This window comes from Cebus imitator, unplaced genomic scaffold, assembly GCF_001604975.1.
Source record: "Cebus imitator isolate Cc_AM_T3 unplaced genomic scaffold, Cebus_imitator-1.0 Scaffold81, whole genome shotgun sequence".
In the NCBI taxonomy this organism is placed as follows: domain Eukaryota; kingdom Metazoa; phylum Chordata; class Mammalia; order Primates; family Cebidae; genus Cebus; species Cebus imitator.
The window spans coordinates 3,337,911-3,351,853 of record NW_016107396.1 but is presented as its reverse complement, the minus strand read 5'-3'; the positions used below and the strand labels follow the sequence as shown (position 1 = coordinate 3,351,853).

The 13,943-nt window shown below is 35.9% G+C and overlaps 1 protein-coding gene across 1 annotated transcript in view; it reads left to right on the top strand.

Annotated features, from left to right (window-relative positions):
- Positions 1-13,943, top strand: part of LAMA2 (laminin subunit alpha 2) — a 621,613-nt gene that overhangs the window by 354,612 nt on the left and 253,058 nt on the right. The window contains exons 14-15 of the mRNA XM_017533228.2: positions 324-535; positions 9,153-9,264. Of these exons, the coding sequence (XP_017388717.1) occupies positions 324-535; positions 9,153-9,264 (324 nt within the window). The remainder of the gene's footprint in view (positions 1-323; positions 536-9,152; positions 9,265-13,943) is intronic.

The following is a 13,943-nucleotide window of genomic DNA, read 5'->3' as shown; positions in this document are numbered from 1 at the left end:
AAAAAAAAAAGTGCAAAAAATTAGCCAGGCTTGATGACAGGCGCCTGTAATCCCAGCTACTATTGAGGCTAAGGCATGGGAATCGCTTGAACCTGGAAGACGGAGTGTGCAGTGAACTGAGATGGCGCCATTGCACTCCAACCTGGGGGAAAAAGTGAGATTCTGTCTCCAAAACTAATAATAATAACAATAAATAAATGATAAACATAAATTTAAAAATGTAAAAGTCTACTAAGGGTAGAGGATCCAAATATAGATGTTTGACTCTTTTGTGCCCTCTTCTCTGTTTTATCCTTTTACGCCTTCTTTTTTTTTCCCATTAGGGCAACGGCTTGAGAATCAGCACACCCCAAGATGAGGTGTACCTGCAACCATCTGAAGAACATATTAATGTTTTGTTACTTAAAGAAGAATCATTTACCATACATGGCACACATTTTCCAGTCAGTAGAAAGGAATTTATGACAGTGCTTGCGAGTTTGAAGAGAGTCCTCCTACAAATCACATACAGCTTTGGGATGGATGCCATCTTCAGGTAAAATCAAGAACTGCAGTTCCAACGTTCACACATTCACCTTGGGGCAAAGGTGCAGGAGTCACCCCAGAAGTGATTTGCTGTCTTCAAAGAGCAGATAAAAACGGAGCTCTAGTTTTCTGAAAAGTTTTCCTCTTAAACCTTTACAGTTTTAAATACCAGGAATAAATTTGCCTTGGTTTTTATTATTATTGACAATTCTTTCACAATTCTGTCAGGACGTGTGATCAGAAATGATCCCTATATTGAGCAATGTTATATTGGAAAATAAAGTCTCCTTTATGATGGCTCACAGAGTGGGAAACTAAAAAGATGTAAATTCCAGGGCACCCCTATTTGGAAAATGGTTTTTAAAATATTTTCTTCCAATAGTTGTTAACTAGTTTCTGACTTAATAGTAAGCAGTTTGTAAGAAGAAACGTAAGTATTTTCATTTAAATAACCACCCATCTCACTATAAAACACTTTCAGACTATAACAGCCACATGGTATAAAGGAAAGAATATGAACTTTGGAGCCAAGCTGAGTAGAAATTCAGTAAGCTTTGTTGCTTATTGTATGTATGACCTTTGGCAAGTGATTAGGCCTGGAGGAACCTTTCTTTCCATTGTAAAGTGGTATACGAATGCCTACTTTTCAGGGTCTTTGTTAAAATGATACATCATAATTAGGAAAGTACTCATCACCTAGAACACTCTCAGTTCCTTCTTGTTCTCTTTTTTTTTTTTAATTTATTTTTTTTTTTGAAGAGCCAACTCCCTGACTTGAACCAAATATGCTGGTGTCTGAATGTTGGTAGGCTATGTTTTTTTTTATTTTATTTTTAAAACAATGACATTTTTATCTGACAGAATTTTAACTTCAACTGTGTCTGAATGAGTTCTTTACCCTTCTCCTTTTCTACTCTAATAATAGTAACACAAGATGTCATAGAAACTCCCTTCTAAATCAGGTTAAGTTAGATGTTCAAATGTGACCCCAGTCTGACAACCCAGTATAGCTTTAATGAGAGCAATGTCTCCAATACTGGAGTTTTTATTTCTGACACCACCACCTCCCCACCTCCCTGTCCCCCATCATTTGCCTGTGCTGCCTAGTTTGCCTTTCACTGGTAATATTTCAACTTAGTTTAATCATCATTACCATTTCCCAAAGGAGAGAACTGCAGAATCATAAACAGAACAGTTGCCAAACAATGTACTTCTTTTGCATAGGCAATTCTTTTAGAAGCTGGGTTAAAATGCCATGGAGATAAGAAGCAGCACTTAGGAATTAATTATGTTTTTCCCATTTAGTAAATAGAGGTTGTCATGATGTTTAAACAGTACAAAGAAATGAGTCCTCCAGCTTTCAAAATGAATGACAACCAAATTGACAAAAAAAGTGGCTAGGGGGCTTATTTATTTTTGTCAGCATTGCTGTTCAGGCTAGTTAACACAAAGACATTTCCCCCTGATTTATGTAAGACAGTTTCAGTGTCTACCCATCTTAAAATCACTGGTTTTGTTTGTAGTCTTCTGAGGTTTCAGCATACAGGAGGAATGCATTCACAGTGTGGCTCTGTGAAATGACACAAGAGCTAATCCAAGTAGGTAGCTACTTTCTGTCACCTATATTACCAAAAGCACTGTGGTTCAATAAACAAAAGCCAATGACAGATTCGAAACTCCTAACCACTCAGATGAGCTGAAAGTCGGCATGAATCCGGAGTCAGTCAGTAAGCTTCTTGTTTTATCTTTGATCTACTAGTAGATTGAGTCATATTTGTAAAACATCACTTGAATTGATTTCAACTTGTCTTGCACAGTAGGCTTCCGACTTGGTACACTGTTTGTGTGCAAGCACAAGTAAATCGAAGTGCAACAAAAATTCATATTTAGACTTATTTACGGTGGATTTACTTCTGTGGTAATTCTTTCAGCAAATGGGCTTCCGTTCCACCAGTTATATGGCTAGATGGAATTGTATAATGGAAGGAGAGCTAGGCTGCAGGTCAAGGATTTTGACTTTTGTTTTCAACTCAGCTATTTAATAGTTGTAAACATAAGTATGGCTTTGACCTCTTTGGACTTCAATCACTTCATCTGTAAAACAAGGAGAAGGACAATTGCCCTGCCAACTTCAAAAGGTCACTGTGAGAATTGAATTAGAGAGCTGCAAAAGCACTTGGCTAATGGTAACCCAGCACACAAATATGAAGCATTTCTGTCTTATTTACTTCATCCCAAAGGATCACATTTTCTCCGAATACCATTAAGATTTAGAGACCTCTAGAGAAAGGCACGTACTGGTATTTCCATACATATGATGGTTCTTACTGTCATTTTTTTTTTCCAAAATGCTGAGACCTATTAGATAAAATCAATGTATTTTTTTTCTCACTGTCCTCACTAGGAAGATGAAGGCACAAATAGAAAACTTTTCATGCTTCTTTTAAGAATATAAGAGAAATCAACCTGACTGAACTGCACATCTTTCGCCTTTAAATTCTCCAAACCTTGGATTTAGTAACATCCTTGGTGTTTAAATCAAGCAAGGCTTTTATTAAGTACCTATATGAGATATAGAATTCTGCACAAAGTGTATTTTTTTCCTCTTATTTTACAGTAGACATTAGCAGAGTTTGCCAAATTTTCAATCTCATCCATAGGGGATATTGCTTTTCTCTAACCCTGGAGGATAGATGTGTCATATGACCTGGTTTAGCCAATGAAATGTAGCAGAAATGATATATTTTTCCCCCTGGGGTAAACATTGAATTTCCAATGTGAGACTCTCTCCAGCTTACTTAGCAAACAGAAGATAAAAACAGCCTGGAATACTGATTTGGTATATGGAGGTCAGCTGCCATAACAGTCACCCAGACCTGTAGAGGATTTTACATGAGTCAGCCCTTCTTTTCCTGTTAAGCCACTGAGAATTTGGAGTTGCCATCATAGCACCACCAAGCCCATCATGACTTTATCATGATACCACTCATGAGTGTTGCTTGAAGATAAATACAAAATATTTTCAAGGCAAGATATTTTTATACAACTTTCAGTGTAAATTCTGGGGTTGGGGATCAAAAAAGAGTATACAGAATTTATATAATAAATAATTTAGAAAAATTCTTGTAAACAAAGGAGTCTTTAATAATTATAGAAATAGTATTGCCAGGCACACCGTATACCTCTACCTTCTGAAGTTAATGATTCGGGTAACTACACTTTGAGGACATTTTACTGATAACACTAGGAAATAAAAGGATTTTTGCAGCTCACTTGGAATCCTGCTGTTGGTAAGAGGCGCAGCCAGCATTTTAACCTATGTTTCTTTCCCATTGTCTTTGACTACCTCCCAATGCTATTCCATTAAGTATTGAGTTCATTCAGTCTGCAAATATTTACTGAGCACCTTCCATGGTTATGTCTCTAAATCTCAGTTCCTATTCTATCCAGTGGCAGAAACAATGTCTAAATTTCAAGGTCGGCAATTAAGCGAAAACATAATGTATGCACCTGAAATACTATCTAGAATACATTGGGAGGCAATGGAGGGTAACAAGGAGAACTCTGGTTTTGGAGTCATGCTTGGATTTGAATCTATCCTGCACCCTTTGCTAACGGTATTATGTTGGACAAGGCGCTTTACTCCTCTGAGCCTCAGATTTTTCATTTGTAAATATGAATAGACATGGGATTGTTACATTGTTTATTAATACTTAAATGAAACGTCTTTCCAGCCCGTATCATAGTGCACAGAAGAGAGTAGACAGTAAGTAGTAACTATTAAGAAGCAGTCATTCTAGACTAGGTTGTAAGGATACAAAGGTGGAGCAATAATCATTGAATTCAAAGAAGGCTTGCGCAGTAGAGAAGTCAGATAAACTTATACCTACTGCACATCTATCATAATGTAAATAGTGCAGAGAAGTATACACAGTGCATACTGGTAGAACTAAGAAGGAAGAGATGAATTCTTGTGTTAACATTTAATGCATTTTTAATACAGGGCTGTGAAAGTATCAGATTCCGTCAGCTACTGCTTTTACTTGATGTGGGATTGAAAATATTTAGAGAAAATGTCTTGCTTTTTATATACATACGGTGGGTAGAAAAAAATTATAAGATCATAGGTGTTTTTGTTGTTTTAAAGTATAATGTTTGGTGGTAGTTGTTTTAGTGTAATATAGCATATGTAACCTAGCAGTTAATGTAGTAACACAAAAGGAGTGAGAACAATCGTTAAGGCAACACCAGGACAAGGTTTCCAATATAGTTCCAATATTTTCCACAGTAGCTTGTATAATTATGTGCTCTCTCTTCATCCATCATCTTTTCTGTATTTTCAAGGCATAAAAATAAGAAGGAATAGTCAGCGAAAGCATTTGACTTAGTTGACAACTCTTTGATAGCTCATGCATCTCCAAAATTTAGTACTTTATTACTGCCAACATTATGTATTTAAATGAATGCAGCTTGATATCAAGAAAATGACCATATTGAAGGAAAAAATAAAATAAACTGCAGCCTTCTTCATGAGTAACACTTGAAACTGTTAAACACATTAAAATCCCATTTAACAAATAGCAGAACCTAATGAACATTGGGATTGCTCAGTGAATACTAATGTGGAATATTACTAGGAAAGATGTTTGAGTGCTGAAGTTTCTCATAGTTCAGGATGGTTATACAGATTAAGGAGAGGAACATCTGTTGTTCAAAAGACAAATGAAATTTGTCAGTTCACTGAAAATATTTTTGTTTTTGTATCTTTTTAAAAACTGTTTCTTAGTCTATTGCTCATTCTTCTATTTTGAAATTTCCAGAACTATTTCTTTAAGTTTTGCATATCAATTTTATATCAGAAATTCTGGGACTGTACCTATATATAGTCAATCAATCTCTGCTGTTTGGTAAATTGTGGCGATATATTGTATGATAATCGACTAGTATATCAACCATGAAATCATCTAATTCTGAAATTAAAATGATCGGAATGAAATTAAAATGATTGAAATCAAACTGATAGGTTTATCAGGTAACAGTACATTAATTCCAAGCTGTTAGATGTCACAATACATTCAGGTGATTTCTGGTCTCTGACCTCAAGTTCAAATAACAGTTTCCATTTATTTTCTATGTCAAATCAAACAAGTAATTTGTCTTTTACTTATCTGATTTTATTCATCTGAAATGTGCCTGGTAGGCTTTATTGTATCATTTGTCATGGAGTTTGTTAGTCATGTTTGTAATAGAACTGTTTTCCATTCATCTATTCATTTATTATGTAAGTATTTAATCAATTACTCTTGTATATATCTATCCATCTATCTATCCATCCATCCATCCATCCATCCATCAGTTCACTCATCCAATAAAAGTCTACTGAACATCTATGGAGATGATCATGCTGCATATATAGATGGCAAGACAGGTTTCTGTTGTCAAGGAGTAGCCCATAAGCTCATGCCAACATGAGTACTGTCTTTAGTAACTCTTGCAAACTCTGTTGTGTTAAGGAGACTTACCAGACCCAGAAATTCTATTTCTAGATATATGTCCAAAAAATTGAAAATAGGTAGTATGTGTTCATGAATATGAATAGCAACATTATTTATGATAGCCCAAAGGTAGAAACAGTCCAAATATTCATCAACAGATGAATGAATAAACAAAATGTGGCATGTATATGCAGTGGAATATTAGTCATAAAAAGGAATGAAATATTGATACATACTACAACAAGGAGAACCTCAAAAATATTATGCTAGGCCGGGCATAGTGGCTCATGCCTGTAATCCCAGCACTTTGAGAGGCCAAGCGGGGGGTGGATCACCTGAGGTCAAGAGTTCGAGAACAGCCTGACCAATATGGTGAAGCCCTGTCTCTACTAAAAACACAAAAATTAACTGGGTGTGGTGATGTGTGCCTGCAGTCCCAGCTACTTGGGAGGCTGAGGCAGGAGAATTGCTTGAACCCGGGAGGTGGAGGTTGCAGCGAGCCAAGATCATGCCACTGCATTCCAGCCTGGGTGACAGAGCAACACTCTGTCTCAAAAAACAAACAACAACAACAACAACAACTATATATATATATATATATATATATGCTATAAAAAAAAGTTCATCAACTGTGGTGGTACATGCCTGTAGCCCCCCACCTAGTTGAGAGGCTGAGGCAGGAGGATCACTTGAGCACAGGAGTTTGAGTCTGCAGTGAGCTCTGATCAGGCCATGGCACTCCAGCCTAGAGACTTTGGTCTCTGAACAGCACTCAGAGACTTTGGTCTCTGAACAGAAAGCAAACAAAAAAACCCAGTATGTTAAGTGAAAGTGACCAGACATAAAGGTCACATACTGCATAATTACACTAATGTGAAATATCTAGTATAGGTAACTTCATGGCCACAAAAGCACGTTGTTAGCTTACAGGGATTACAGAAGAAGGAAAATAGAGAATGACTACCTAATGGATTCTGGATTTTCTTTTGGGCTGATAAAATGTGTTAGAATTAGATAGATGTGGTAGTTGCACAACATTGTGAATGTACTAAATGACAGAACTGTACAATTTATTTTATAAATTTTAAATAGATATGAAAATTTTCATCCTACCCCAAATGTCAAAATTCCTCTCTATGTACAATTTAAAACGTTAATTTTATGTGATGTGAATTTCACCTGAAATAATGACAAGAAAAAGAAATGCCTGTGATACTGCATTTTTCATTGACAAGGTTCGTTGGTGCAGGGCGAAAAGGAGCATTTAATGATTTTCAAATGACACATGTAACCTAAACACTGTAGAATAGTAATATTTGCCTAATCTAGGGCCTTCTACCAGGTTGCCCCTAGAGAAGACACCACTCAGTTAATAGTGTTGGATGAGTTTATCTACAGGTAAAGATAATTCACTCGTCTCTAGAGGGTGCCATCGAGCACTCAGCAGCTAGGATGATTCCATCCAAATGCCTATTTTTGGTGATTTCAGGGTTAATTTCCTTTTCTGCTTCCTGATTGTACGCGAACTCATACATATTCAAAAGTACTGTCAAGTGTCTAGGATTAGCGAAGTGGGGGTAAGGGCAATGTTTTTTTAGAAATCTATTGCTGAAAAGCTTACAATTTGGATAAAGATCATCACTTTTGAAGATACGTTTACACCTTGTAATGAGCCTTTTAGCTTTGCTCTCTGGCTTGATTTCCAAATTCCCAGCATTGATTGCCAAATCTAGCAAGTTATTTGGTAAGTGTGAATCACTGATCAATAAAAATCTACAATCACTCCTGAGAAAGGAACTGAAAATGCAGGCTGTAGCAAGAATCAGTTGCATCTTTCTTATGGTTACAAGATGCCATGTCATATGCTATCAAATGTCTACCAGTAAACTTTAAAACTGTAATTATTATGAATCAATCGTACTCATTTAATTATGTGTTCTTGGAGTTTATTTAAAATTTATTTTCATACACTAAAATGACATGGAGATACAAATAGTAAAAAGTGTATTGCTTGTACTGTTCATGTAGTCATTTTTATTTGACTTCAACAGTCAATGAAAATAGATTAATAAAATGCCTAGTATTTCATAATAACCTACTATGTGTTACACACTGTACCAAGAACTTTATATTTCTTTTTCCTTTTATATCAGTCTCATGATGTGTGGACTATTATCTCCATTGCATTGAAGAAAAAATTGAGGCCTAGAAAGAATAAGTTACTTTCTTCTAGGCCTCAAGGCTGATAAATATCAGAGACAGGATATGAATCGTGGTCTGTTAGACTCACAAAACTGTATTCTTAACAATTAAGCTTTTAAAATGTCTTTTTACACAAAAATAGGAAAAACAAATAAGATACCAATAACATTTATTTAAATTGTGAATGCATAATAAGAAAAGAAATATGTGTGTGACAGCATTTTTTCCAGTTTTCCATTTGGCCAAGCCAGCTTTTCTCTAAAATAATGAGTTATGCTAAATCACTCTGCTAAAATTACCAGATTGTACAAAAGTACCAATAAAATGAAGGTCATAGATACAGAGAACAATGGATTTAATTTAGGCCAAAAACAAATTGCAGAGATCATTCTAAGTAAGTCAACTGAACATTTTGAGACAGTTTAGCTTGTACCGACTACAAACATGCAGCTTCATCTCTAAGAAAAGCAAAAACAAAATCGTTTTCATCTTTTCTTTCAATTTAAAAGCTGAGATGGAATATTAATATTGTCTACTTCTGCTTTCCTTATTTAAGCGCTAAAAGAAATCAAGCAGTCATTGGAATGTTTTCCGTTTTAAAAATCCCTTTATGATTTAAAAAGTGTCCATCTGTCTCCACAAAAATGAAAATCCGAACACATAGCCAAGAGCCAAAGGATGAGGAAGAACATTCTCATATCTGTTCAGCATTTGGGGGTGGTGGCTATTTTCAGCATTTTAGACTGAGCCAACTTGACCTAGTATGACAAATGACCAGAGCTTTTGGCTATGGTGTTCATCAGCCTTCTTTCTCAGCATACGTAATTAGCTTATATTTATGTCATTGTCACTGTCTGATTCCTACAGTTGTGTAATACCTAAGAACTCTACTTTTTCACCATCCACCATCTCTTTTCTCCTCTGCCCTAGGTTGAGCTCTGTTAACCTTGAATCCGCTGTCTCCTATCCTACTGATGGAAGCGTTGCGGCAGCTGTAGAAGTGTGTCAGTGCCCACCAGGTTATACTGGCTCCTCGTGTGAAGTAAGCTTGCAAGAATATATCCTCAGTGAATTTGAAGTTCCCTCAACATTTTTTTCAATAAGCTATTCTAAGGAGAGCTGTTTATTTCTATCAATAATCACACAAATAATGTGTATCATTTAAAAAAGAAACTTGAATATCTACCAAAAGTCATGGCTTTCAATTAGAGTATTAACCGTGCAATTTCACCTTGTAACTGTTTCTCTCTGAGATATTTTGCCAATAGCTGAAAATCTGATGTTTCTGTCTTAGTTGCCTATTTGATCTATTGTATGCTAGATGGTAGCAGAGTAACAGTTCAAAATGTTTTTCTCTTCATTTTCATCATAATGATTACCAAATATTTAATGCTTTTCTTTTACATTTCTCTCATTTTTTAATCCTATGTATTACACTTTTCCTCTGCTACATTTCTAAGAATACAACCAAATTGCAATCATCTGAAGCATACAATCTTCAGAATGTCAAGAACATAATATGTGGAAAAAATGCCTTGATACGGAAAACTGCCTACAGTTCTTTGATTTATTTAGCACCTAATGTTTGAGATATTTATTGTTGTCTCAATATCCTAGATTTATAATAAGATTAATGGTTCTTACTTAATACCACAGTCTGTCGTCTTAAGGTAACAATTTTTATTTATTTCTATGTATTTTCTTTTAGATTGTATGAAAATTGGCCCTACTTGAAAACTGGTCAAAAAATGGGAACACTATTTCCTTGACAGAGGGCATGGCTTGCAGATAAATAGGAGCTTAGTTTCGTTAAAGTGGTGCCTTTAAGGAATCATTTGAGTGTACTGAGATGCTCTGCTTCAGATCACTACCTCACCATGCCATTTATAGAAATACTCTAGGCATTTCTTTGCCAGTTCTCTTGTACTTTTAAAATAATGCACACATCTAGAGATATGCAGTCATATTCATGACAGTGTTTCCTTTAACTGAGCTCAGATTCGCCTTTCTAGAAATAAAACTAGATATAACTTATAGAAGTACTTGCTGTTCCAAAATTCACGTAGATAAGAGAAAAATAATTACAGATACCAATTAGCTGTGTCAACCCAAATTTGATTTTACATATAAAATATACACTATATTTGATGAAACAAGAGCCTTTCACTCTTGATTCCAACCAGACTGCTCTAGTTGAACCTTTAAGATTCTCTTGCAATTAGAACACTAAATAATTAATTCTACTCTTAATGCTTGTTTCCACATACATTATTCTCATCCTTTGCATAATCTTTTATACAAGTTGTAAATGCCCACTGAATATCAAATGACTTGAATATTAGAATTGTTTAATTGGCTATACTTTTAGTCTCTTTCTTCTCTCCTTCAAAAATATTTTTGATACATTCTAGATATGTTTGATAAATTCTGTAAATTTACCTGTATACAATACCAATAAGTACACACGACATAATCCTTGTCCTTAAGGAGCTAACAATCCGCTTAGGGACACAGTAAATACCTATAAAAAATGAGATCTCAGCACTGTATAATTAAGGGACTAGTATGTGCTACAGAACATACATGCAGTAATCACGACTGCAGTGGAGAGAGATGAAAGTATCCTGGAGTGGAGAAATCTGAAATTAGATGCTAAATAATGGTAACAGAGAGAGAGGAAGAAGCATGCAAGTGTGAAAAAAACAACACAGAGAGTGATAATAATACCTTCCTGTGTGTGTCACACAATAATCTTTTGATAAATAAAGTTACTTTGTAGCCCATAAACTAATTTAATTAACTCAGCAGACAATGAATTCTGGAATTTTGGGTTTTCTCTCTGACTGCTTCATTTCTTCTACTCTCTACTTCTTTTCTCTTTATCAAAACTTCCTATCCCTAAATTCGCTGTTATCCAGTCCTGTCCTTTCGTTATTCCATTTGCTTTTTAATTAAGTGTAGTTCATAAGGTCAGTCACTCTGGCACTGTTATCACTAATACCCTGGGATCCCTTAAAAGCTGAGTAAATGCCAAAGACCATTAATGTCTTAATTCCATCTTGCTGAGAACCTCTAGCTAAAAACAGATCAAATGACTCTGTTGCAAACATTCTTTTTTACTTCATTTGGGGTCCACAGTGTTGATTCAGAATATTTCTTCTCATTTCTACTTGACTTCCTATAAGGTGCTATACAGTTAAATCTTCCAAAAATTTTCTTACTTTCATAGCAGTGTCCATTCATTTCACTTGACAGATGAGACAGGTGGGATACTAAAAAAAGAGTTTTCAGCAATGTCGGTTTCTTCATCTATGTAATGGAAATAATATTAACCACCTCATGGAAGTGTTTGTTCATACTTTCATTTCACTGACTACTATTTAATGAGCATATATTTTGAGACAAACAGGATCCTACACATGGAAAATAGTGTGATTAACAATCCAGATATTGTCCCTGTCCTCAAGGATGTTGTACTGAGTGGTAGCATTAACAATATGCCAGAAAGCAAATATAAATAGATGTGACAAAAGCTATGAAGGAAATAAACAGTGTGAAATAAACAGGGTTCTATGATAAAGTTACTGCAAGTGGTTGTGTGAAGGATAGAAAGTCTACTTTGTAAAAGTTTGTCAGCAAATGCTTTCTGAGGTGGTGACAGCTAAATTGAGTGTTGAAGAATGAGAGCGACAACAATGTAAAATGAGCTGCTAAGAAAGCAGCGTAGAGCTTGGAGTGTGTAAGGACTGGAAAGAAGGCAAATATGGCTGGAGCTTTGTAAGCAAGGGGAAAAGTGGGACAAGATGTGATTGGAAAACCAGGCCATTCGGAGCTTTGCATACATGATAAGAACTGAGCATTTTATTCTCATGCCATGGAACATTAGCAGAGTAGTGGACTAGTGTAACGATGTGATTTATATTTTTGGGTTGTGGGATGCTTTCTGTTTTTTGAGACAGGGTCTTTCTCTGTCACCCAGGCTAGAGTACAGTGATATTGTCATGGCTCATTGCAGCCTCAGATTCCTTGGCTCAAGTGATCCTCCTGCCTCAGCCTTCTGAGTGGCTGGGACTACGGGTGTATATCACCATGCTCAGCTATTTTTGTTTTAGTAGAGATAAGATCTCACTATGTTGCTTGGGCTGGCCTTGAACTCCTGAGCTCAAGAATCCTCCCACTTCAACCTCCGAAAGTTCTAGGGTTATAGGCATGAGCCACCACACCCAGCCTGAGTTACAGTTGTTTGAAGAAGGCATTATGGCTACAGTAGGAAGAACATGTCTTAGGAGGACATGAATGATAGCAAGGAGAAGGGTTAACATACGGTTGCAGTGGAACACAGCAATGATAGTGATTGGTGTTAAGATGATGACAGGCATATAAAAAGACTTAGCATAATCTATGTATGTGTTGGTAGTACAACCAATAGGACTTACAGTTACAAGACTGTATGTTGAGGGAGAGATTAAAGAAATAAAGAGTTTAAGAATGAGTCATAGATGACCAGTTGGAGCGATTGATCAGTTGGTTGTGGGTCATTTACTGAGCTGAGGAACACTGAGAGGAATAGTTAGTGCGAGTGGGGTGTATGGAATCCATAGTCCAGTTTAAAAATTTTAGGCTTAAAAAGGCTGTGAAGTGTAAATGCCAATGTGTATTTATAATATTCAGATCTTAAACTCAGCATGTCTCTCTGGTCTAGAGATACGTTTTTGGAAGGCATCCTAAACTATGGGACTGAATAAAATTACCCAGGAGAAGGTGTAATTGATTTGAAAACAAAAACAAAAACAAAAAAGAAAAATACTCAAGACCAAGCCCTGAGCAGCTCCTAACATTAAGAAGCAGGGTCAAAGCAGAGGAAACAGCAAAGAAATAGGGGAGGAAATTTGGGCAGTCTGATGTCATGGAAGTAGAGAAAAAAATTGTGAGAGGAAAAGGAGTCAGCTAGCCCCAAGGTTGTTGAAAGGTCAGATAAAACACAACTGTGGAATTGTCTATCTAATTTGGCTGCTTGGAGTTTGGTGACAAGGACAAAAGCAGTTTTAATTGAGAGGTGGTGACACAAAACAGATTAGAATGGAATTAAGTGTGAAAAAAAGGTGAGGAATATACTTGTTAAGAGTAGTGTTACCGAAAAGAAAAACACAGATGACTAGAAAAGTTACAGGATGTTAAGAGGACAGTTTTGTTATTTTTGGTTTGTTAATTTTTGAGGGAGACACTAGAACATATCTTTCTGAGCTGACGGTAATGACCCAGCAGAAAAGAAAGTTATTACTAATGTATCAGAGAGAGTGAACACTGAGAAGACAACAGATGCTGGAATCAGATGACAAGTGGAGTAATATTCCTTTAGGAAGAAGGACCCGCAGGCCCCACATCACTTATTTGAAAAGGGAATATGGCAACACTGTTTGGAGATAAATGCTTAGCTCCCTGGGCTTGTTGGTGCAAAGATGGCTTTAATTTTTTCTGTGAGTATTGAGATAAAATCACTGGCTAAAAGAGAGGTGTAAGGAGTTGGGAAGTTTGGAGAAAGAAGACGTGATATGAGCAGTGCATTTGCAGAACATTAAAACAAACTTATTAAGGAAACTTCATGAATATGTCTGAAAACAGTAGATTAATTCTCTTCCTTTTCTCAACATCCTTAATTTTTGCCACCTTATGAATATGTAGCTTCACCAGCTTTTTTTTTTTTTTTTTTTTTTTTTTTTT